This window comes from Engraulis encrasicolus, chromosome 5, assembly GCF_034702125.1.
Source record: "Engraulis encrasicolus isolate BLACKSEA-1 chromosome 5, IST_EnEncr_1.0, whole genome shotgun sequence".
Lineage (NCBI taxonomy): Eukaryota > Metazoa > Chordata > Actinopteri > Clupeiformes > Engraulidae > Engraulis > Engraulis encrasicolus.
In genome coordinates, this window is record NC_085861.1 from 21,574,673 (window position 1) to 21,601,401 (window position 26,729).

The 26,729-nt window shown below is 42.8% G+C and overlaps 1 protein-coding gene across 1 annotated transcript in view; it reads right to left on the reverse strand.

Moving 5' to 3' along the window:
* Positions 1-26,729, reverse strand: part of si:dkey-17m8.1 (C-Jun-amino-terminal kinase-interacting protein 4) — a 42,320-nt gene that overhangs the window by 10,658 nt on the left and 4,933 nt on the right. The window contains exons 3-17 of the mRNA XM_063198916.1: positions 26,470-26,664; positions 21,566-21,686; positions 21,183-21,253; positions 20,771-20,838; positions 19,474-19,522; positions 18,387-18,622; positions 17,030-17,385; positions 14,199-14,256; positions 12,860-13,012; positions 10,636-10,678; positions 9,937-10,061; positions 9,374-9,430; positions 8,303-8,455; positions 2,234-2,360; positions 1,312-1,398 (exon numbers count right to left, since the gene is read on the reverse strand). Of these exons, the coding sequence (XP_063054986.1) occupies positions 1,312-1,398; positions 2,234-2,360; positions 8,303-8,455; positions 9,374-9,430; positions 9,937-10,061; positions 10,636-10,678; positions 12,860-13,012; positions 14,199-14,256; positions 17,030-17,385; positions 18,387-18,622; positions 19,474-19,522; positions 20,771-20,838; positions 21,183-21,253; positions 21,566-21,686; positions 26,470-26,664 (1,899 nt within the window). The remainder of the gene's footprint in view (positions 1-1,311; positions 1,399-2,233; positions 2,361-8,302; positions 8,456-9,373; positions 9,431-9,936; positions 10,062-10,635; positions 10,679-12,859; positions 13,013-14,198; positions 14,257-17,029; positions 17,386-18,386; positions 18,623-19,473; positions 19,523-20,770; positions 20,839-21,182; positions 21,254-21,565; positions 21,687-26,469; positions 26,665-26,729) is intronic.

The window sequence follows — 26,729 nt, forward strand, 5'->3', positions numbered from 1 at the left end:
CCTTCCTATTTTATCTATATTCATAGTCTTGACTGAGTCAACACACGACCTCGCCCATCTTTTCATTTCCACAACCATATGTGAACAAGCCGTGCTTGTTATGTAAGGGTTAACGTTCGGCGAGAAGGTCGCTACCGTGGAATAGCAGCACGACAGAGAGAATCTTTAGACCCCGACGCGGAGCGGAGGGGTCTTGTTCTCTCTGAAGTGCTGCTATTCCACAAAGCGACCGACTCGCCGAAAGTTAACCCGCTTATTATATGGATATACTTAAATGATTCACACATGCGGGGACATTTCTTTAGACCTATTTAATGTTAAGATTGTTGCTGCGCAAAACAAAGCAGTGCCGTTGTGGAACACCGCTAGGCAACAGCTAGGTAGGCTAGCCAGGACAACAGGTGTTGTCTATCACAGCAGCTGATTAGAGTGACAAAAGACCGGACCCCCTGCGGAGTGATATGAAACATTCGCTTTAGCCACTGACTTGTATACAAGCCAGTGGCTTTAGCAGTGAACGTCTTGTTGCCATTGACAGCGGTAGCCAGGACAACGGGTGCTGTCTATCACAGCAGCTGATTAGAGTCTTGTTGAAAAGTCGCTTTATTAGCAGTGAAAAGTCTTGTTGCCATTGACAGCGGTCTGTTATAGACCAACCCGTCCGTTATCGAAAAATAACAGACGTCCGAACGTTGGGGAGCCCCGTTGAAATGAATGGAGCATTCGACAGATGACGTCACAACCATATAATAATATGGAATAAAAGTCAGTGCTGGCATCAAACCTTCTCCATCTATTCAAGATCATATGTGAGAGGTACAGTAGAGACATACACACACACACTCCTCTAGAGACATACACACACACCCTCCTCTATTCCTGTCCCAGGCCCATATGTACAGTACATACGAACAAGAGGACTCTTAAGTCAGCAGTGATACTGTTAAGTCATAGTCACACACTAGCACAAAATGAAAGACCAAATGAAAACCAGGAACACAATGAATTGTTATTCAAAAGGACGTTTCAATACCGTTGAGGCCCTTCCTCTGACTGAGAAAGGATACAGGTAACTTAGTGAGACCTTATGTCCACTTAAATCATAAATAGATTATGGCAGTAAATAGATTATAAGCGGTACCTTAGCATCACTGTACATTTTTTAAAAAGAGAGAGAACTTGATAAACTTTATCTGAATTTCTCTCTTTAAAGGATGGTAACAGTGGTGTTTCTCTAATTATTAAAAAAGACAATTTGATGAACTTCACAATGAACTTCTCTTGTTCTCTCTCTTCTGATATGAGGGGTACCTTGGCGGTGGCGTCTCTTTGGTCTAGCAGTCTGAGCTGCACCAGCACCGGCACGTTCTTAGGCTCAGGAGTAGGCAGGGAAGGATCCTGGTCACATATAAACACACACACACACACACACACACACACACACACACACACACACACACACACACACACACACACACGCACACGCACACGCACACACACACGCACACACACACACACACACGCACACGCACACGCACACACGCACACACACACGCACACAAACACGCACACAAACACACACGCACGCAAGCAAGCAAGCAAACACATGCACACAAACACACACGTGCACATTATTTAAACTCCTTTGTTTGAATATCATATTTGAATATCCGTGCAGTGTGTACTTAAACTCTGTATACACATTTGAAAAATAATCAATCATCAGTAAAAACTCATAACCACTGAATGTGGTGTAGTGTGTTGTGTGCCTGCACGCACGTGCATAAGTGTGTGTATGAGTGTGTGCGTGCGTGCGTGCGTGCATAATATGTGTACGTACATGCAAGAGAAGAAGGAAAGGTAAGGCCCCAAAGTCCCTCTTTGCCAATGGCCCCCAAATACCGTGAAACAGCTGTGTGAGTGTGAGTGTGCGTGTGTGTGTGTGTGTGTGTGCGTGTGTGTGCGTGTGTGTGAGAGTGTGTGTGTGTGCATGAGTGTGTGTATGAGTGTCTGTGCGCGCGTGCGTGCGTGCATGAGTGTGCGCGTGTGTGTGTGCATGTGTGTGTGCGCGTGTGCATGTGCGTGTGCATGTGTGTGTGCGTGCGTGGGCATGAGCGTGTGCGTGCGTGCGTGCGTGTATGAGTATGTGTACGAATAATTGTACAAATACAATTATTATTATTATTATTATTATTATTATTATGTGCGTGTGTGTGTGTGTGTGTGCCTCTACCTGTACGTTGTTGTGTGACAGGGGCATGCTCCAGCCATGGACCTGTTGCTTGCCCAGCGTGCCCCACACATGGGAGCGGATCTCCCTGTACAGCTCCCTGCGCCTCACACGCGGAGACAGAGAACCACTGTAGAGGAGAGAGAGAGAGAGAGAGAGAGAGAGAGAGAGAGAGAGAGAGAGAGAGAGAGAGAGAGAGAGAGAGAGACATCAGTACATCATTTTTTCCAAGTGGAGATAAACAAAAAAACTTTTCGCTCCTCACAGAGAGATAGAGAGAGAAAGAGCGAAAGCGAGAGAGAGAGAGAGAGAGAGAGAGAGAGAGAGAGAGAGAGAGAGAGAGAGAGAGAGAGAGAGAGAGAGAGAGAGAGAGAGAGAGAATGTGAGTGTGTTTATGGGTGAAGAAGAGAGATGAAAAGATGGAAAGATGGAGAGTGACAAACACATCAAAGAATGGAGAGGGAGAGAGAGAAATATGGAGAAAGAAAGAGTAAGAAGCTACACAGACAAACACATACAGTACAGCAAAACAACACTGACAATAAGAGAGACACGAGTCAGACAGACAGAACTACAGACAGGCAGACAGACAGACAGCACAGCACAGACATACAGAGTACAGACAGTATCAATCAGAAACAGGTTATTGTTTGAGTATTTCTTCAGCTTTTTGCCTTGGAGCTCATCAGAGTTAGCCTGATTATCATCGACTTTCAAATCTCTTCGAGACTTGGGTCTCTTGAGGACACGCATACATTCCCCCAAGACGGCAAGCATGGGAAATCTCAGACTTGTCCCAAAAAAACTCACTACCACAGTGGAAATGCCTCCAATGCTCAATGCTAAATTAGCTTTACAGAATAGTAGATCTCTAAGGAACAAGCCTTTTGTTGTCAATGAGTTTATCTGTACCCACAACCTTGATTTTTTATTTTTAACTGAAACATGGCTGGAAAAATCCACTAGCTCTATCACACTTATAGAAGCAACTCCGTCACACTTTAATTTCATTAGTACAGAAAGGCAGAATAAACAGGGAGGGGGGATAGCAATTATTTTCAAGGCACTGTTTCAATGTCAAAAGACATCACTAGGTGAATTTTCATCTTTTGAATACTTAGCTGCAGTTCTAAAATGTTCTTCTGACATACTGTTATTGACTATTTACAGACCTCCAAGACTTTCTGCACCACTCTTCTTAGAGGAATTTGGTGAGCTGTTGTCGAATGTTTGTGTGGACTATGATAGCTTGTTTATAGCAGGCGATTTTAATTTTTACGTGGACGACTTAGAGAATGTCTATGCTAAGGAATTTTTAAGTCTTATTGACATTTTTAGCCTCACACAGCATGTAACAGGACCAACACACAACCAAGGTCACACTTTAGACCTAATAATAACAAAAGGCCTTAATGCTTGTGCTAGTGTCAAAGACTATGGCTTTTCTGACCATTACTGCATTTTTTCTGATGTTTCTATGTACCCTCATGTTCAAAGGGAATCTGTTACAGTCAAAAAACGTATAATCAACTGTGAGACAGCCTCACTCTTTCAGCAAGCACTTTCAGAGATCCAAAGTCAAACCTCAGAGAGTGCAGATGATCTCATGGTTAATTTTAATTCAAGGATGACCCGTATTATGGATGTTATTGCCCCCGAAAAAATCAAAACAGTGGGACGTGAAAAAGCACCTTGGAGAAAGAATCCCACAGTTATATTGCTAAAGCAAGAATGCAGGAGGGCTGAAAGACAGTGGCGTAAATCCAAACTTGAAGTCCACTACCAAATCTATAAACACACACTCTCGAAATACAACCAAGAAATTTCTAAAGCTAGACAATCTTTTTTCTCTGACATAATTAACAGAAATATTAATAATGCACGTGTCCTGTTTGGCACTGTGGAAAAGCTAGCAAGGCCCCCAAATCTAATGCCCTCTGAGTTCCTCTCAGTCAGCAAATGCAATGAGTTCGCATCCTTTTTCAAAGGAAAGATTGAAAAAATACGTGCAAACATACTCACACATGTGCAACCGACCCAAGATTCAGACCAGCTTGCTATGGTGAAGTTAAATCCTAACCTCATGAGAAATTTTCATTTAGTTGATGTGGACATTCTTAATAGAACGGTACAAAGTCTTAGCTCCTCTACATCTGACTTAGATATTTTACCAACAGCCTTCTTCAAATCCATCTTAAATCTAATATCATCAGATGTACTTCAGATCATCAACACCTCACTACAAACAGGCATATTCCCAGGCTGTCTGAAAGAAGCAGTTGTGAAACCCTTACTGAAAAAGAACAACCTGGATGCACTGGTACTAAACAACTATAGGCCCATATCCAATTTACCATTCATGGGTAAAATAATAGAGAAAATTGTTTTTAACCAATTAACTGCTTTTCTAATGTCTAATAGCTATTTTGATAAGTTTCAATCAGGTTTCCGTGCCTACCACAGCACTGAAACAGCTCTTATTAAAGTTATGAATGACATAAGATTGAATTCTGATGCTGGCAAATCATCCGTCTTGGTACTTCTTGATTTGAGTGCTGCTTTCGATACAGTTAATCATTCTATACTACTACATAGACTGGAACACTGGGTTGGCTTTACGGGCATAGTGATCGACTGGTTAAAATCGTACTTACAACAAAGAAGTTTTTTTGTCGCCATTGGAAGACATACTTCATCACCAATGTCTCTGGATTGTGGGGTCCCCCAGGGCTCCATTCTGGGACCACTACTGTTCAATCTGTATATGTTGCCACTGGGACACATTATCGAGAATAACTCCATAAATTACCATAGCTATGCGGATGATACCCAGCTCTACTTATCTATGTCCCCAAATGACTATACCCCCCTTGAATCACTCTATCATTGCATGGACCAAATTAACAAATGGATGTCTCACAATTTCCTCCAGCTGAACACAGATAAAACTGAAGTAATTATATTTGGGAAAAGAGAGGAGAGACAAAAGATTGCTACTATCCTTGAAACGAAGGGACTGAAAGCAAGGGAAACAGTTAAAAATCTTGGGGTCCTCATTGACAGTGACCTAAACTTCAACAGTCACATGAAAGCTATTACTAAGTCTGCATTTTATCACATAAAAAACGTCTCTAAATTTAGGGGCCTGATGTCTAAACATGATCTGGAGAAGCTAATACATGCCTTTATTTCTAGTAAAGTTGATTACTGTAACAGTCTTTTTACTGGCCTCCCCAATAAAACCATTAAACAGCTTCAACTTGTACAAAACGCAGCTGCAAGGGTTCTTACAAAGACAAGGAAGTTCGACCACATTACTCCAATTTTAAGATCGCTGCATTGGCTCCCAGTAAGCTACAGAATTGATTTTAAGGCTATGCTACTTGTGTTTAAATCACTAAATGGAATGGGACCCACATATCTACTGGATATGTTTCAGCTGTATGCACCAACTAGGTCACTAAGGTCAACGGAGAAGAATTTGCTGGTGATTCCAAAAGTCAAAACAAAGTGTGGAGAGGCAGCCTTTAGCTTCTATGCTTCAAAGCTTTGGAACCAGCTTCCAGATGACATAAAAAATGCACCCACTATTGATAGCTTTAAATCTAGACTCAAGACAAAGCTGTTCTCAGATGCTTTCCCCTAGCTTAAATTACTTATTCTTATTATTTTTATTTTTTATTTAATTTGTTTTATTTTATTTTATTTTATTATTATTTTTACCTTATGTTTTATCTTAATGTTTTTAAATGCTTTTTGACTCTAATTCATTTCCTTCTTTCTTCCCTGTTTCCTTTCATTTACATTTGTTAACTTTGTGAAGCACATTGAGTTGCACCTGTGTATGAAATGCGCTATATAAATAAACTTGCCTTGCCTTGCCTTGCCTTGGGTCTGACCAAGAGCATAACAATTAACATTTCCCAAACGGCCTTCCTTGGTTTGCTAATGACTGTTTGCCTCCCAACAAAGTGGGAGGAGTTCCCGATATTGCGGGAACTCAGAAAGTTACTTGCATTGCTCTTGCCCTGACTGGTAGCAACGCTGAAGCTGTTGCGTCACTAGGAGGCCACGGCCTGGCTTCATCAGAGTAGGGGCTCTCAGGTTTGGTCCAGGTAGAGAAATTCTGAGGCACTCGAGGTCACAATTTTTTACTTTTTATTTAGCTTGCCAAGTACTTGTCAAGAAAAAAGTATAACCTTGAGCGCCTCAGAATTTCTCTACCTAGAGAGACAGACAGCACTGAAGACAGAACAGACAGACCAGACCAGAACAGAATGTCCGAGAGGTGATCTCTAATTGAACCGTTTGTGCCTGTGGTGATAAAACTCTAGAGGTCAAATCCAGATACTCTTGTGGTGGAGCTACGGCATGACTCAGTGACCTGCTGGCCATTAGCATTCATTCAGGGTGGTAGGACAGACATCACACAGGGCATCACGAGACTGGAGGTCTTAAAAAGCGTCAGCCACTCAGTCAGTTAGTCAGTCTGAGATTTCGCCAGGACATTAGGCATCTGACGCAGCTTCCTAGAGAACAGCCAGCGCCTGTGGAGAGGAAGAATCACTAAACAGAAGGGTCATGTAAGCCGAGCTAACCTTGTAGCGCTCATAGCTAGCGTACGTCACTGGACAGAAGCGTCATGTAGGCCGAGCTAACCTTCTAGCGCCCATAGCTAGCGTAGCCTACGTCACCCGTCTGAGGTGTGCTATGAGTAGTACATTAGGCAACTATATACAGCATATTACGCAATGCTGGCACCATGGCGTGCGAACACGTCATTATGAATGATGGTGCGATGGTGCGATGGTGCGTGTGTGTGTGTGTGTGTGTGTGTGTGTGTGTGTGTGTGTGTGTGTGTGTGTGTGTGTGTGTGTGTGTGTGTGTGTGTGTGTGTGTGTAAGCGTATACAGTACGGTATGTATTATGACTGATGGTGCTGGTCACCCCATGTATTCGACACTCGGCTTATTCATTCTGTGACCTTTTCTTTGGGCTCCGATCAGTTCGGATGAGATCACTCACTTCCGAAAAAGTCAATCAGTGCCCTGGGCAGAACCAATGGACCCACAGGCCTACAATGCCTTGCCTGCGTTCCCTGTCCAGTACAATCTCATCATAAAACATCTTATTTTTTTGTATCCAATGCTTGGCTATAGCTACAAAAAAGAAAGTGTTGTCTAGATATCTGACACCACCATCACTCTAAATGTGGGTTTCTGCTAACGATCTGCCTTGCACTTGAGTAATGGACATCTGTAAATCCACCTGTGGCGTGAAGCAGATCTTCGGCCATGAGTTAAACTTTATACTACTTGATCTCCTCATGGCGGACTGCCTTCTGCTAATCAGTCCGGAGAACGCTCACTTGCATTAGCAAACCCCAGAAAAATACGCTGTAAAAGCCTTGTTCAGTGTGATTGCAGCCTTAAACTACAACATTAAGTGTTTTATATGCAGATTGTCCTGTATTTCTTCCGGTATCAGCTCACACTGCAAAGCTCTGGGCTGCACAACCCCTTTCTGGAGCTAGTATGTGTTGCCTGTGTGTATCGGCCATTTCCAGCACGATGCTATCAGACTGGTTTTTACTGTTTACTTTTCTCAGAAAGCAAGGCAAAGTACAAGACATCATCCAACCCTCTTGTTCTGCATACATCCTGGAATTGTAAGTACCACAAGTGGGTAAGTACACAATGCACACCTCTCTGCAGAGTCAATGCAATTGCAGTGAATATTTTATACGCATATCACAGTGCAATGAAAATAAATGTGTAACTTTTCTGTAGTGACACAGCATGAATACATTAACAAAATAAAAAGAAATAAAAAACAATTAGTGCAACAGGACCACAAAAGATACAGTATAACATTGTGGAGAAAATCTTCAATGGAAGCTGGTCTGACATAAAGATGTATTGCGACTTTGGATGCATTTTACGTCACAATAGTGTGATGGGAATGTTGGGGCAATGGACGTTCTAAAGAATTCTGGGCTCCATACAAAGCAATGTGGAAAGTTAGAATCTTGCATTGCTCTAGAACACATCGTCATAATAGAATGGAACTCACTCTGTGCTGGTCTCGCTGATGGAGAGTCTCTGAGGGGAGGCCGTGGGGGAGCGGCGTGTGGGCGGGGGGGTTGCCCGGGGAACGCTGATTGCCAAGGAACCAGGAGGGGCAGGAGCATTGGGCTGCTTAGCCAGTCCAAAGAGCCGGTTGAACCTGAAGCACGTTCGCACGCACACACACACACGCACGCACACGCACACCCACACACAGTTAATAAATGGACGATACATTATGTGTTTGAATAAAAATAAAACAGTTAGATAACTTGCAAATTTTTACAAAGAAATATTTTTGTTGTCAACTTTCAATGGCGTCACTTTTTTTCAGTTTTATACATAATTGGACTCTGTTGGACTGTATCTCCATCATCAGAACATCAAAGTATTTTGACTCTCTGATCTTACATGGTGACAAAAGGGACAATGTATTTTGGGGGCACTGATGATTTATGTGAGAAAGGAATTTCATTTTGACACATGGGTAAACTGTTTTAGGAGAGATACTGTCTGAGCATGTGAGGATGATCCATGTAGTTGTGCTGAACTGTCCAGGTTATTTTGGCAGAAGCACTAATATAAGTGCACGGAAATGAGCCAAATCAATGGAGAAGTATGTGTGGGATTATCAATGAAATGAGGACTCCAGGCTCTTCTATTAGATGATTTACCACTACCTCAAGGTATACTTAAAGGGGGATGCCACTATTTTGGGGCTTAATACAGTTAAAATCGTTGGCTGGGGTTTGTAAAGGTGGTAAAGTGTCTTATTTTTCATGTTAAGCGTTGTCTTGCTTTAAGACAAGTTAAAAGATCTACACGGATACATTGACTTTCACTAGCTTAGCGACATATTCCCTCTTTTAACCTGTCTTAAAGCAAGACAACGGCTTACATGAAAAATAAGACACTTTACCACCTTTACAAACCCCAGCCAACGATTTTAACTGTATTAAGCCCCAAAATAGTGGCATACCCCTTTAACCTGGTTTATTACTGAACGAGTTTCTTGGAATAGGTCCCAGTGCAGACAATGGACGGGAATATTTCTTAATTAATATTTATATCTTCTCACCTTGTCCAGACACTGCTCCTCCTCTCCTCAACAGGGGGACGCTCATCTTTAGCCACCCTGTACAGGACAGACAGACAGAAAATATATGGACAAAGAAGAATGTACAGACAAACTGTAACTTTATTAATCCCCAAATGGAAATTATGGCTTTTTTTAAAGTAGAGAATGTTTTTTTTAGGCTTTGGTAGCTGTTGTCGGTGCTAAATCATTAAAAAGGGCTATGGGCAGCCATATTGCAACTAGCAGATGGGAAGTCCTGTGATAGCACAAAAAAAAAGCTGAAATAGGCAAGGTTAATGGGCGGCGTGATAAGGTGGATACACATTGTACTCGCTACAGTAAAGCTGGGGCGTATACTACAAAGCTGGTTCAGGATAAGTTAAGGTTAAGTTAAGAGGTAAATCATCTAATACAAGAGCTTTTCTTAAGAACATGAGGACTCCAGGCTCTTCTATTAGATGATTTACCTCTTAACTTAACCTGAACTTATCCTGAGCCAGCTTTGCAATAAAGACCCATGATGGTGACTGGTGCATTTGATTGCGGCGTGTCTGTCGGCCCACCTGAGGGTCTGTGACCTGCGTACGGCCTCCTGCAGCTCGAAGAGGCGCTCCTTGTACTGGTTCTTCTCCATGACGACGCGCGCCATCTCCGAACGAGAGAAGCGCCGCAGGGCCACTGGCACAGCCTGGCCACCAGGGGGGCATATACACGATTACACACTTGCATAAAATCGAATATCTTAATTGTACACAGATAAATTAGATTAGATTAAATTAGCTTAAACTTCGTCATTACCCATGTGAATACAGTGTTATTAAACACAGTTTAGCATCTAATCAAATGTGCTAATATCAGAACTAAAATATGTACAGAAAGTTACATAATTTTAATCATAATTTATATAATACAGATATACTGTATGTTTTATATAAGATCACAGCTCGTGTGAGTCATGCTTGACTTTTCACTTGAACTGTGCAGAGAAACGTGTTTTTACCTCAAAACGACAGGGTTATACACACACACTCACAGACATGCATGCCCTTTCTCTTAAGGTGACAGGGCACACAAACACGTAGACATGCAAGCCTTACATCCACACACATCCCCCAGCGCGCGCGCGCACGCGCACGCGCACACGCACACACACACACACACACACACACACACACACACACACACACACACACACACACACACACACACACACACACACACACACACACACACACACACACACACACACACACGTGTTTTACCTCAGGGTCATCTGACTGTGCTGCCTCCAGTTCCTTGCGAAGCCTACAGGGAAAGGGAAAGATGACACACAAGGTCAGTAAGAAGTCACCAACTGGGAACATCTTCAGCCAACTGGATGAAATAACAGCGGAAAACCATAAGGTGGTCTTTGAAAAGTCATCGATATCTAATGAGGTGAAGTGAAGGGGGCAGGGGAGAACCGGCAACGTGACTCAAGGTGACACACCAGGTCAGTAAGAAGTCACCAACTGGGAACATCTTCAGCCAACTGGATAAAAAGAGGGGAAAACCATAAGGTGGTCTTTGAAAAGTCATTGATATCTTATGAGGTGACGTGAAGGTGGGTGGGGGTAGAGTCAAGTCAAGTCAGCTTTTATTGTCAGTTTCTTCATATTCACAGCAGGTCATACAAGGAAATTGAAATTACGTTTTCTGTCTATACCATGAAAAGACACAGACATACACAGGACTGACTTTTACAGACTGACATCAAAGTGCAAGCCTGGACCGGCAACATGTCTAAAGATGACACACCAGGTCAGTAAGAAGTGGGAACTGGGAACATCTTCAGCCAACTGGATAAAAAGAGGGGAAAACCATAAGGTGGTCTTTGAAAAGTCATTGATATCTTATGAGGTGACGTGAAGTTGGTCTGCCTTCTGGCCAGTGTCAGCCCGTGGCCTTTGATGGGAACTGACTCAGAATACTAGAGAGCAGGAGCAGGAATGTGTCATACTCAGCTGTGGACTTCCTGCTTGAAGCCACGGCTTGACTGGCCATTTGGCATAGCGGGCATTTCCCGGTGAGCCCTGCACCCTCACGGGCCCCTATTTTCAGAAATGTAAAAAAAATATTTATAATGTTTAAAAATATTTTTTAAAATGTATTTCTTTTTTAACATTTCTGAAAATAGGGGCCCATGAGGGGGCGGGGACCACCAGTGTGTCAGTTCTGCAACACTAATTACTGGGGGGGGGGGGTTGTGCTTTAATCCAAAAACGCCCGGGCCCTATTTCTCCCCCAGGCCGGCCCTGCTTGAGGGCTTAACACTCCACACTTCACACCCCACCACAACATTTATGAGGACGTGCTTCAAACTCATAATGTAACAATCATCAGATTTTTATCTGACCACAGTCAATGCAACTACTTCTTAACTTCCTTCCTTCCCGCTTGCCTGACTTCCAGATCTTCCCGGAGCACTGTGTCAGCGTACTCAACTGACAAGAGTTAGCTTAGTGCTAGCTAGACCATGGATGAAAACTTGTTCACCACTTTTGCTGCAAAAATGAAACTATTTTTTTTTTAGCGGACTGATGACGATCCAGAGGATCGAAGCGCTAATTCGGACTAATGCTGTGTCTCATCATGCAATTGTGCACGCCGTGCATTATGTTTCAGTGTGTACTGCGTAGGGTGGTCAATGCAGTCAAATGGACAGATGGACAGTGCACACATTAAACAGTTGTCATGATGCTAACGAAATAGAAGAGACATGGTGCACAGTTCAGTAGAAGAGTTGAGAGTGAGAGTGAGAGACTAACGTTGTCATGCCAAGCCACATATTGTACGCGAGATAGTTGCCATTAGGGGTGAAGGAAAAGTAAATACAAGCTGCTGTGCAATTTCAACAATAGCCAACCGATACTTTAGCGGGGAGTGTACCTATCCCCTGGTTCTATGTTCTCCGGGTCCTATGTTCCCCTGTCTTTGTATGGGACTGGGGAACTTAGGTTCTATGTTCCCCGCATTGTATGTTTCCGAGTTTTCAAAGTGTGCCCTTCCCAAAACCATCCCTAAACCTAACCTGTCAGTAATGCAACGTTTCTGAGTTGTACATTTGTGCCCTGACCAAAACTATCCCTAAACCTAACCTATCAGAGGTGCAACAACAACCTGCTTTGCCATGTGGCAGTCTACTTGGAAGCAGCGGGGAAGATAGAACCCTTTTCTGAAAAAAAGGGTCCCAAGTTCCCCGGTTGCGGGGAACATAGGTCCCGGGGAACATAGGACCTGGGGAACATAGGGATGACCCCCTTTGGCAAGCTAATGCTATGTGTGCCTGTCACTTCCAGTGAGGGCAAAGTGCATAGTGCTCAAACCTTTCCACGACACTATGCACTAAAGACCTCAGTGCACTATGCACTAACCTTAATTGCACTGACACAAGTGTGAGATATGAGACACGGCACAAGTTTATTCCACGGACTTCCTGTTTCTTACCGCTTGGTCTCCTCCTCCATCTCTCTCATCCGGCCCTCCAATCGGTCGATAGTTTCCTGGGACGACCGGGCCTCCAGGTTAAGAGCCGAGCGCTCATTGGTCAACTCCTCAACGCGGCAGATGAGGGCCTTCCTGGCAGAGTCCACCATTTCACTGGTGGAAGGGGGGGGGGGGGGGAGGAATGTGTGAGAATGTGGCAGAGAGAGAGAGAGAGAGAGAGAGAGAGAGAGAGAGAGAGAGAGAGAGAGAGAGAGAGAGAGAGAGAGAGAGAGAGAAGCTGATGTAGTAAATTGAGACAATCACAGGAAAGAGAGAATCATAATAATTTTATATTATGCTTACTACACACTTCGTGCGCAAACACACATACAGTGCACACAAATGCGCGCACACACGCACACGCGCACACCTCCTCTCTTCCCTTGAGAGTCATTATAGTCTTATCTGGTGCTTACTGTGGATAACAAAGGTAATGTGGTCAGGAAGCGACACCTTCAATAAGTTGTTTTTTGTTGGTGCTTGGCCAGAGCTACTTGACTGTGATCCAAAAAAGGTTTCTGTGTCATACTGTGTAGTAGATCGTTCTGCACACTGATTTATGAAATTAATAACAAATGCATGATGATCAATACTAATAATGCATACTAACAGTATAGACGCATAAAATACTGTATGTAGTCATTTAAATGCATACAAATAGATCAGTGTTTCTCAACCAGGGTGCCGGGGCACCTTGGGGTGCCGCAGGCCCCCCTCAGGGGTGCCACAGAAACGTGGCTGATAAATAAATTATGTAATTGAACACATATTTGTCTAAATTAATAAAGTATTGCTTAGTCAGTGCTCAGTGGAGTCTTTCATCTGCCATTTACTCACAATAAGTACATTTAGGTCACCCCAGTAAGCTGCAACTTCGAACATAGGTTGTTAGACGTCTCCAAATGGCTACTTTTCTAAGCTTTTGTGGTATCCGATGCGATGCCATGTTACAGCTTGTTGCTTAGGGGTGCCTTGAAATTTTTCAGTAATTGAAAGGGTGCCTCGCCTAAAAAAGGTTGAGAAACACTGAAATAGATCATGATCGTCTGCATGATGGTGAATCATGCTGTTGTGTAATTTTTTGAGTTCCAAGTATTCAAGTGCTGCAAATTTTCACGACAACCTTCCTGAAATACCTGCTTGCTTGCTATTAAAAACACTGCTGATAATGTGTGAGCTAGTGCTGCAGAACCGCCTGACACTTTGAGTCATGTTATTAACAAGGCGTTGGCCAAATTATCTTTGGCCATCAGCCCCCAACCACACAGACAGACAGACAGACATCAGTGAAGAATCTTACTGGGTGCGCTTCAGTTCCTCATACTGCAACAGGATGTCATCCAACCGTTCAGTGTTGTCTGCAGTGAAAATACAGAGAGAGAGAGAGAGAGAGAGAGAGAGAGAGAGAGAGAGAGAGAGAGAGATCAAAAGTTTAACAAAACATGCCATATGATGTCAGAATATGATACAAGTGCCAGTGTGAAATCCGAATCATGATATCATGTGTCTTAGCTTCCTGCTTCAGGTTGAACAAGGTAACAATGTAGCCACAGTTACTGTTGCAGAATCTCAGCAGAGAAAGACAAACTCAGCCTCACCTTTGGGTCATTTTGTGCAAAATCAGATACTCATGTGACCTCATTTGCACAGATTTTAACAATGAAAGTTTGAGAACTCTGCTCAACTCTGCCCTGCTACACACGAACATGCTTAGCCTAGAAATCTAGACGCCCCTAGCGGACGCAAATTCAATTTGCTCTCTGGGGCAGTCTAGTAGCTTGTGGTCGTTTTGCGAGGCTAACAGTCGAAAGTCGACTTGGATGGTGGAAGGCGTAGGTTTACGCTCGATTGTCCATGGACATTTTATTCCTCTGGTGTTCATCACCCCTTGATGATTTTTGTAGCGAAGTGTGTGTCTGGCAGTGCGACGAACGCACGCACGCCTAGTGACGTTGCAGGGGTAACACCAATCACTTCCTCGACTTGTCGCGGATCAAATTAATTGTTATTAAAGCATTTTTCAAGAAATTTGGTCTGCGATTAAGTGTAAGTGTTAGATAAGCAATAAGGCTCTCGGCATGCTTGCTGTAGGATACGCGTGCGCGTGCACAATTCGTTCATGACGCACGCATTAACATGCGTACGGGTGGTTGACGTTTAAGGGCGTAACGCAAAAAAAAAAAAAAACGTTTTTCCAATTCCTGAAAAAATTGATTGAAAAAATTGGAAAAAAAAATAGAAAAAAAATAAAGCACTTAGTGGTCCGTGGAATTTTGCCTAATTTTTGCCATTTTTGAGAAAATGTGTCCTGCATCAACACATTGCATAGGCATGTCACACCGCAGGAAAATGAAGTCGCACCACAGGGAATTCACTGCATTATGGCCATTGTAATCCTTTTGTATACATGACTGACATCTGAGCTCATGCTAACTTGATAATGACATTGTGTTTAATCTTAATATGCGTTTTCATTTATAAAAAAACTTTTTTTCCTTCTATAAGAGCAGTCACACCACAGGACACCATAAAATGAACCTAAGCATTGCGTGACAGAAACATTGCAATATGAAGACATATTAAAGAGGTTAATAGTCACTTAAAAGTTCCACAGGACTCTCCAATAACTGAGGTACTGACTGGTTAGGAGCCAGTCTTTAAGACCCTTGTAGTTGGCCTTGCAGCTGCCCATTCACAAACATCGACATACATGTCACCCCACAGGACGAAATTTGTGTTACGAAATTGAACTTGTAGTTAATACTGTCTTGAGTTTTTTTCACATTCACATGTCTTAATATAAAGTTAATTTTTATGCAATCATGCCAAATGCTTCATACATTATTCAAAATGTTGTTGGTTAATGTATATATATATTATATTCCAGGTTTCATTAATGTTACAGTCACACCACAGGATATTTGACATATAAACCTAAGACTAATATGAAACATAATGTATCACATCTTCTTTCATTGACATTTGTTTTTTAAAGGAAAAATAACAGTTTTGTAGGTTTTTAACCAATATTACGAAAAAACAAGGCGTCACGTCTCCCACCCGTACGCGTTAACATGCATATTTAATGTCAATTTCGCAAGCGTTGGACACGGCAGCCAAATGCGTGCGTCAGGTGCAATATCTTCAAACTCGCTGGGGGCGATCGTAAGAAAGACTGCACAGTTCCACGCGTGTGCTTCTGATGACAACGACAATGGCAGCAACTTCTAAGAGCGTCTCATTGAGTTTGTCCGAAATTACAAACATTTGCGATCATACTTCCTTATTGCACTTTGAAAAAGGAGCGTGCAGCAGTAGCAGTATTGTATCCTTTCCCAGGGAATGTTGAACTGCCATATCAACTGTAATACATAGATAACATAACAACTAATTGTATCACTTTAGGAAGTATAAATACGTGAAACCATAACAGGTTTCAATAGTTTTGGTGGTCAAAAACAAGTTGCGTATTGTAAGATAAAAGCCAAAAAGTAAATAAACAGTATTCCCATGGAAATGAATACATACTAAGTTAGCTATGAGGTGAGGAACAATATTTGATGAGAGCTAGTCTTTTTAGATATTTTATGGCTGAGTTTCTATCATGGGTCAAAAATGACCCACGAACACCACAGGTATATGCAGGTTTTGAACACAACACAAGGGTTAAACTTCTGCTGTCATCACGAGGCCACAAGCACACGGGAGGGCGGGAGTTATAATGCCGTGTGTACACCAGGCGCTACCTACGCGACCCAGGTAGCTGGGGTGGTTGAAGAAGTTTCGCCATGAATTTGCTTTATTCGCTCTTGACGCGGCATTGACATGTTTGATTCAGCTAATCACATAACGGCTCTGTCTTGACAGCCCCTGGATATTCGTAGATATGAACGCCGACCCGAGTCATAGCGATTCGCTTAACAATTAGCTTGAGTTTAATAGTCAAAATTCGCTCTGGTCGCTCAGTTTGCTTCGCTCCTGGAGAATTCGCTCTGGTAGCTCTTTTCGCCTTCCCTCCATAGAGAAACAATGACTTCCGCCGCTCAGGTCACATGGCTTGCGCTTGGTGTACACGGGGCATAAGGGCAAGAAGCCATGTTTTCACAAGATCAGTGTGGCCTCCTACTGTACCTCTGACATTGGCCCCCTGGTCCACGCTCTCCAGGTACTCCCTGCTCAGCTCCGACAGCTCTGAGAAGACCGAGTCTGTGTTCCGCAGCTCCCACTCCAGCCCGTCCAGGTCCTCCTCTTCCTCATCCTCCAGCACCACCTCATTATCCTCCTCTTCTCTTTCTCCTCCTGCTCCTCCTCCTCCATTGCCCGTCTCTCCGTTGTGCTTCTCCATGTTCTCCTCATCCTCCGCTCCTTTCTCATCCTCATAGCCATCTTCGTCCTCCTCATCATCATCATCATCCTCGCGCTGGGCCCGCCTCATTTCCTCCTCAAGACTGGTGTTGTGGTTCTCTGCAAGGCTGGGCTCTGGCGTGCTGCAAACACACATACACACAGGTGAGCACGCACACATTTGCACACAGATTCATAAACACAGACAGCAACAGACACAGACAGACAGACAGCTCGCCAGACAGACAGACAGACAGAATCCTCACACCAATTAAACACTGATTATCTAGGTATAAATCTTTGCTCAATATGCCAAAAATATGAAATTCTACTTTAACTATGGTTAACTGCTTAAAGGTGCACTGTGTATTATGGTGCCCTGGGTAGGTACTGCAGCTATGCTGCTCATTGAAACTGTGCTGCCTATCGCCAAGGTTGATCTTTTCAGGAATATTTACTACGAAATAAACTAATATTTACTAGTATGACCAAAATACAGCAAATGTGCAACTACAATTTCTATTTCTGAAAATTCTAAATGGCAGACATGGAGAAGATCCCCCTTTTCATGTATGAAAAGTACCATTTTCCCAGGCATAATAAATACACAGTGGGAGAATTGATGGTGGTGCCATTTTCAGTTATCTGAAAACGTGTGAATGGGCAGCATGAATTTTGGAAATAAACTACTAAAAATATTACACAGTGCACCTTTAACAGAACTTTAACAGAAAAAAAAACGCCTAAAAGCACAACACTGGCAAAAAACAACATCAATATCGATAAGAAGCAACAGGAACTATCATGCTACTCGTCCTTCTTCAGGGCTCTCAGGCCTGCCTAGACATGCCCTCTGATGGACTCACATGTACAGTATCACAGAAATGTGTTTTTGAAAGGGCTGTAGAAAAACAATTTCAGCTTTGACCAGACTTTCTTGTGACTGTGGCTGTGGCTCCAAAAATGTGCCGATACCCTACATTCCTGCTGAGTTTACATAGAAAGTAACTGATTGACTAGATATACTATGGAGTGCATGAATGCAAGCAGCTTGTGTGTGTAAATTATGTGTTGAGGAGAGCTGACTGTGTGTGTGCATGTGTGTGTGTGTGCATGTGTGTAAGTGTGCGTGTGCGTGTTTCACCTTGACCCCACATAGTGTGCCAGCTGGCTGAGTTCCGGCGTGGAGCTGATGATGTCATTAATGAAGGAGGGGTCAGAGAGGTCAGTGATAGCCTCCACCTTGGGATCAGCCACAGGCTGCATCTTAATATCGGTGATCGGCTGCTCCATCTTGCCATCTGCAATCGGCTTGTCTTCCCTGCTCGCAGGTGGCTCTTTAATGACGGGAATGACAGGTGCTTCAGGTTTCGGTTCATTCTACCGTGTGAGAAAAAAAACAATTATTACTGTATTATTACTATTACTGTACACTTTTTTTTTTTAAGTGGTGTACGCTGGCATTCCATAACCAATTTCAAAGCGACATCTGGCTTTTCTCATCTTTTACTTGCCATTTTGTGCATTCTCAAATTATTTTCTCAGACACCTAGCGACCACATATAGCCTAATACACTTCCGCTCCATATTTGAATACGAAGTGTTGCACACAGCCCACAGTTAATAAGCTTTTCAGCACAAGAACAATAGGATTTGCACAATGCCAAAGAACACTCAACAAAAGTCAAAACTAGTGGGTGGAAATAATACTGTAATAACAGTGAAAAACATCAACTAATCAGTCGGTTTCACAATTATTTCATGTTTTAAAGGACAGGATTGAGCGTGCACACAGCCAGTCATTCTGAAGCAGCCTAAAAGGACACCGTAGCACACGTCAAAATGCCATGGGAAACAGGCAGCCTATTATTGCACGGCAGACAACCCAGAAAATGGGTTGAAAACACACTACTAAGGAGCTGTTTCCACGTAGCAGGATATTTTTATATGTGGATATTTTTTTCTCCTGGTTACATTGGTTTTGGCATTCATTTCCACGTAGCAGATATTTAAAATCCAGATATAAAAAAGAAGGCTTTAAAAATATCCTATTTAGGGGGCTGAAACTTTGTTACAATGGAGTATTTATTTTTATCAACATGTTGCGTCAACACCTAAACGGGAGAAAAAAATACCCTGCTAAAAAAATATCCTGCTACGTGGAAACAGCACCTTAGTACTAAACCTATCCTATAACAAAGGCCTAGCTGTTCTGGAAGCCTGGATCTCACCTGGTCATGAACGGGCTGAAGTTCTACAGCCTTTGAGCGGAAATGATTCCTGCAAAACAATTGGAAAGAAAGCACAATTATTCTTTTCAGAGTAACCCAAATAGCACAGGATTAGGTTAATTTGACCCTTGTACCATCGTGCCAAGTGCTGCCCAGCGCTGCAGAAAAAAAACAACTACTTAGCATTTCTTTAACACCATGTCAACAATAACATTGCGTGCCACTAAAGTTGTCTTGCTATGTCTAGACCTAGTTTGAATGCGAAAGACAAGCTACTAAGAAGTGAGCCATAAGTCGGGATATTAGCTCTGCGAGAAGTCTATCTGTATGGGGTGTCAGGAGGACTGAGGTCTTACTACCGTTCTATGCCAAGCTGTGTTGGTAATGGTATCACTTAATAGGGATATTTAGCATTAGTAGTAATCTAGACTAGAGTATATTTTTGACAGTCAGTTGTGGCCAAAAAAGGTATTGCTCTTAGATCTCGAACTTGACCAGGTTTTGCCCAAAAGTCAATAAGGTAATCTAGGACTCTAGGAGTTATTATCTTTTCTGAAAATGTTCATGTACATTTCCGATCAGTAATTTTTGGATAAATTTGCAAACTGACAGGAGACATACAGTACAGGCAAGGCATGTAGACAGCCAACCAGCTGAGCAGACGGACAGAAACAACAGACACAGACAGCATTGACACACAGACAGACACAGTTAGACACAGACAGACACAGACAGTAAGACATATACAGACATTGAGATCGACAGACAGAGTTAGACACAGACAGAGAGTTAGACACAGACATGTAGACACAGAGAGTTAGACAGACACACACACAGACAGACAGACATAGTAAGACACTGGCAGACAGAGAGACAGAGACAGTTAGAGACAGACAGACAGTTAGACACAGACGAGCAGAGAGACAGACAGTGAGGCACAGAGTGAGACAGTGAGACACAGACAGACAATAAGACACAGACAGACAGACAGAGCTAGACACAGACAGACAGTTAGACACAGACAGACAGTTGGACATAGACAGAGACAGGCAAATAGTTGGCACAGACAGACACACAGATAGATAGACATAGTAAGACACTGACAGACAGACACAGACAGAGAGACAGTTAGACACAGACAGACAGAGAGTTAGACACAGACAGACAGTTAAGACAGAGACAGACAGTTAAGACAGAGACAGACAGTTGGACACGTCAGACAGAGAAAGACAGACATTTGTACACAGACAGAGAGACAGTTAGACACAGGCAGGCAGACAGACAGGCAGCCATGTACCTCATAGGGGAGCCGTCCCTCTCAGATTCCCGCCTCTTCTCCAGGGCCTCCTTGTAGGTCAGCATCAACTGAAGCACAGGGAATTCACCTCATATTTGTTATTGTTCAATAATGCCCTCTCTCTCTCGCTCTCTCCTCCTCTACTCTCTCACCCCATTGCCAGGAACTGAATGGTTTGTTATTATTGTGAGTCTCCCCCCTCCCCCCAGTGTTTGCCTTACAACACCCCAAAGCAAGGAGCTGAGCTAACATTCGTTATTGTTCTATAGCACCATCATACTCTCATCTCTCATTGTACATTCGTTCATAATTTTTTTCCCAGACATCCGCAAAGCACTTTAGAACAAAACACATGGGGGACATATCAGAAGAGAGTACACGCGCACACACACGCACACAAGTCTTGGCTAACCTTGCTATGTGTGTGTTTCAGAGTGCTGAGCTCTCGGGTCAGGCTGGTCTTCTGCTCATCCAGGGCCATCACTGCAGCAAATAGCACACACATACAGTACATTACAGTACATTACAGTACATTACATTACAGTTAGCTGATGCTTTTGTCCAAAGCGACTTAGTTTTTTGCAGGGTATTGGTTACAGAAGCACAACACTTACAAAGCAATGCTAAGCATGGGATGTACAGTCTTTACAACATAATATGTTGGCACCTACAGTATTTAGTATATGTGTTCGTATGTCTGGGTGTGTGTGTGTATGTGTGTGTTTATTTGTGTGCAAATGGTGTACAGCACAGATGTGTGACAGTGTTAGATACTGGTGTGTCAAGAGTTCTCACACTGGTCGGCTTGTTCTCTGGCTTTCTTCTCCAGCTCTCTTTCTCTTCTCTCCCTCTCTTTCTCTCTTCCCCTCATCGCCCTCCGCTCCTGCTCAAACTGGTCGTCCAACTCCAGATATTTCTATGAAGAGTAAGGAGTGAGGGATACAATTATTTGCACAATTACAAAAACAGGCATGCTTTAAAAAGAGTAAAAATCCGCACTCACAAGCTGAGTCTAATTATTTACTTGTACGTAAATTACCACCATGTCCACAAGCAGACGCGTTTCTGCTGTTAAGCCATCATCAGTGCATGGTACGCTGATGATGGCTTAAGAGCCAAAATGCATAACACAAGTAACATTTTCACGCATAAAAAAAATATTTTACGCATAAAAGGGTAACATATTTCAGTGGGCAGCATGAATTCTGGAGATAAACAAGTAAGAAATATTATACAGTGCACCTTTAACTACATTGAAAAAGTACAATTGTTGCCATGTTTTGTCGTCCTGTCCTCTCAACACAGGTCACTTCAATGATAATACTGTAGTAATCGGACAATTCAGTCTGTCAAGTGGAACACGTTTCTGGCAGCAGCACCTTTAATTTCTGAACCCTGCGTTTTTAATTACATATGAGGCAGAACTCATAGTTATCCCTCACTTAGTTGGGTCATTTATAGAAGTTCCGTGACCGTGGAGAGGAAAGGTTTGTTTCTCACTGGATTTGGCATCTATAAAGGTTATATAAAAAAATGAGCCGGGGTGCCCCTCACAAAAATGTGGGAAAATTTTTGTAGAACCCTATATCCAAAATGGCTGCTGCCAGCCAAGCTGGAAATTTACTTTTTAATGGTTTTGCGCACAATGCTGCATAATACATGGTTTCTGAGACTATTTGGGTCAAAAAAATCACAAATGATGTAGATTTATTGATTTGACCTATTTTTGACCTTCAAATTCAAGATTGCTGCCACTTTTGGCTCTTTAAATGTCAATTTTTCAAAATCGTCAGAGAGCTTTGATATTAGGCTCAAATGAAAGGTCTGTCACTCTGCGTCGGGTCAGAATGTGACCTGTAATTTATGCTAATTGTCGGGTAGAGATTGTGCTTGTGTGTATGTTTTTGTGTTTGGACGGGTTGGTGCTGTGTGTGTGTGTGTGTGTGTGTGTGTGTGTGTGTGTGTGTGTGTGTGTGTGTGTGTGTGTGTGTGTGTGTGTGTGTGTGTGTGTGTGTGTGTGTTAAATAGCTCAATGGCCCCTAATGCACCTGCCACCCCCCCCCCCCCCCCCACACACACACACACACACACACACACACACACCCGTGTGTGTGTGTGTGTATGTGTGTATGTGTATGTGTGTGTGTGTGTGTGTGTGTGTGTGTGTGTGTGTGTGTGTGTGTAATTAACCTTTTTTGTGACGCCAAACAAGTTTTTTTAACCGAAGCAACGACTAGGGAACAATTTGAAACGGAATGTAGTGACTCGATGACTGCCCTCCTACATAAACAGGTCTCTGATTAGATAGGTGAAGTTAGCTGATGAGGCAGCCATTACGAACAGCACTAACGAGTGCGCTGCCCTACGCATTTCATGCTATGGCGATTCTATGGCGGGAGTTACGTTACGTTAGTGCTTAGCTTAAGCATACTATTTGAGCAGTGAATGATCGCCAGACAGCGGAATCGTAAAATAGGCTATAAATAGATCTAGCGACCACATATTTAGATACTACAATGTTGATTTATCCCTTTGATTCTCAATATCTACGTACATAACATAAGTGTCAGAATAAAGAGCATTAAAAGGTAGTAGCTTAGGTGGTAGCCATGTTTGTTTTCAGGTAACCTATTGAGAGGGAGGTGGCGCACAGCATTTTGGGTACAAGGCTGCACCAAGTCAGCATCTGATGTTGCCCTCAAATATCACTGTTACGCCCACAATTGCAGTGAACTGCCAAGGGAGGATATAAAGCAATTTTTCGTTTCGAATCAGACTTGATGGATTGATGTCCAGTTAGCTCACTGGAAGGACAGCTGCCTTCCTCGTTTTGTACGGAGCCTAAGTTACCGGTTTCTGGCAGAAAATCCATGATGCGTTTGTGCTATATCTGTCCATGCCACCGAAGGCAACAACTCAATGCATTGCTGCTCGATTATGAGAAAAAATAATATCACAATTATTTCAGTCAATATTGATATCACAATTTTTTAGACAATATTTCTTTTAAAGACAAATAATTGTACTAAACAATTCACAATCTTCCCTCCATTCAACAGTGTGAGTGGAGGGGCCTTGAGAATAGTGGTGGGTAGGAAGTCTGCTCTGTGCTCGCAATGGCTCATGTGAAGGGGAATGTATTCCGTTTCGCATAACATACCTTTTGGCAGTGTAGACAAATTACAAAATTATTGTTTCGACTCGATATTATGAAATTTGATATTATTTGACAGCAATATTGATATCACGATATAAATTCGATATATTGCACAACTCTAATTCAAATGCATTGAATCGAAGGTGTCTGGTCAGGTCAGGTGAAAAGGCCCATTTTTATAAGACCCAGCACAGGGCTAGTTCAGTTCTAGCAAGTGTCCATGTCTCAACGAAGAAAGAACGATTACCATCCCATCCAAATAAAATTATATTTTAAGTACAGTTGCACTGTAAATCGATCAATTTGAAAATCTGGTCAGAGGTGATCCTTTTTTTTTTAAATTAAAGATAACATCTATAACCGTAAATACCTAATGGTTACTGTAAATACTTCATAAGTACGTTTTCTTTTTTTGCCTGAAAGTAATTTAAAACTATCCGCCATGAGCACTGTTTATGTAACTCCAACGCATGCTGTTACCATTTGACATTTCATGCGACATCACATGCCTACACATATTTCCTGGTTCCATCATCCTCTTCTGTACATCGCTTTGGATACAAATGTCTCCTAAATGTAATGTAGCTTAATGGCGGAAGTGCACAATATTCCAGCCCTGACATTCACGTTGACTGCCTAGTGAGCTGTGCAGTAAAGGCATCTGACAACTGAGAAACGGAGTCTATCGTGTGGAAAACGCAAAAACATCCAGAGGCCAAAGATGACTGCCACCGTCTGACTTCCAAGAACGCCACACACACACACACACACACACACACACACACACACACACACACACACACACACACACACACACACACACACACACACACACACACACACACACACACACACACACACACACACACACACACACACACACACACTTGGGTGGACCAATTAGCTATAAATATTACGTAATTCTTTTTTTCTTCATAAATCTGAAGATACTGCCCATTTGGGTTCTTTTTGTTTTGTTTTGTTTTGTTTGGGGGGGTGGGGGTGTTGCTTCGTTTTTTTCTATTTTAATTGTTTTTTTTTTCTTGAATAATTTGTTCTTAATCTGGGAGTCATGGCATCCATCTCATTAATCTGCTTACACGCGATGGCATTTTCCTTCTCTCCTACTTTCTTGCTCTCTCCCCCTCCCTCCCTTAATTTCTCTGCAAAAACAGCAGCCACAATAATAAATTAACCAAATACAATTGTATCCTTCCATTTCTTCTTTAATCCATGTCCTTTTGGCAGTCATGAGGAAAGTATGCTGTCCTTTCCATTTAAATTCATTTCAGACGTTAATGACAACGTGTTAACACTAGTGTAAGGGGTCAATGGTTGTGTCAAAAGTAAGTGTTCACTTCACATACTACAGAACAGTAATCATACAAAGCAACCTCCATACAAATAGTAGTGTGATATCCAGAAACAAGTCAAAGCAAAAAAAAGTATTTAATGTGTGTGACACTATTATTCTTCCTGGGCTAGGGATTGAGTCTTTACCCTGTCTTGCTTGCTGGTATAGCATTAGAAAAAAAACATAAATCTAATAACAAATACCACTGTGATGACTTGGTTTTTTTTTTGTAATTTTTTGTTTTTTTTGTTTTTTTCTATGGCTTTTTTGACTTTATATTTTTAGAGGACAGTGGAGGAAAGACAAGAAAGACAGGGAAGGATCGGCAAACGACCTGGGCCGGAATCGAACCCAGGTCGCCAGCGCAGCAACCCCGTACCCCACCGCTTAGGCCACGGCAGGACCCACTGTGATGACTTGTTTGACTCCAAAGTCTCTGCATTGGTGTGTTTGAATGAATTGAAATATTGTTGCTTAGACAGACATAAAAACGTTTTAAGATAAGTCCATTCATTCATTCATTCATTCATTCATTCATTCATTCATTCATTCATTCATATCGATGATGATGATGATGATGATGATGATGGTGGTGGTTCCGAAAAGGTCCCCTCACCTAAAACTACTATCGGCTCTCCCTCAAACTATCGAAAAAAAATAAAACCATCCACACATCAACCCATCCATGGGTAATGGATAATGACAACAATGACGCCAATGCCAAAAGTCTGCCCTCTCACTTCCTGGCTCTCCCTACCAATCAAATTCATTCATCCATTCAGATGACGCAAAACCCATCTGAGAAGCTCTGTTGTCATCGTGTTGCAACTCACAGCACTTCAGTGCACACTAGCCTGATTATCATCGACTTTCAAATCTCTTCAAGACTTGGTCTGACCAAGAGCATAAGAATGAACAGTTCCCAAACGGCATGGTTGACCTGCCTCCCTTTGTTTGCTACTGGTTGTTTGCTTCCTGACAAAGTGGGAGGCGTTCCCGATTTTTCCTGAGCTCAGAAACAATATTTGTATTGCTCCAGGCCTGACTAGAAGCAACGCTGAAGGTGTTGCGTGACTAGGAGAGCACGGCCTGGCTAATGAATACAGTGCTCTCTGCACACAACGAAATAATAATACAGTAATGGTGGTGATGATGATGATGATGATGATGATGATGATGCCCCCTCACCTCCTGGCTCTCCCTGCGCAGGTTCCTCTCGCTCTGGTAGCGGTCCATCAGCTCGTCCCGCTCCACCTTCTCCCTCTCCGCCTCCTCCTCGCGCTCCCGCAGCTGGGCCCGGCAGCTGGCCAGACCCTCCAGAACCCACACCATCACCGGCACCAGCGACTCCACCACGCCCGCCCCATGGGTCTCCACCACGGACTGTGGAGAGAGAGAGAGAGAGAGACAGAGAGAGAGAGAGAGAGAGAGAGAGAGAGAGAGAGAGA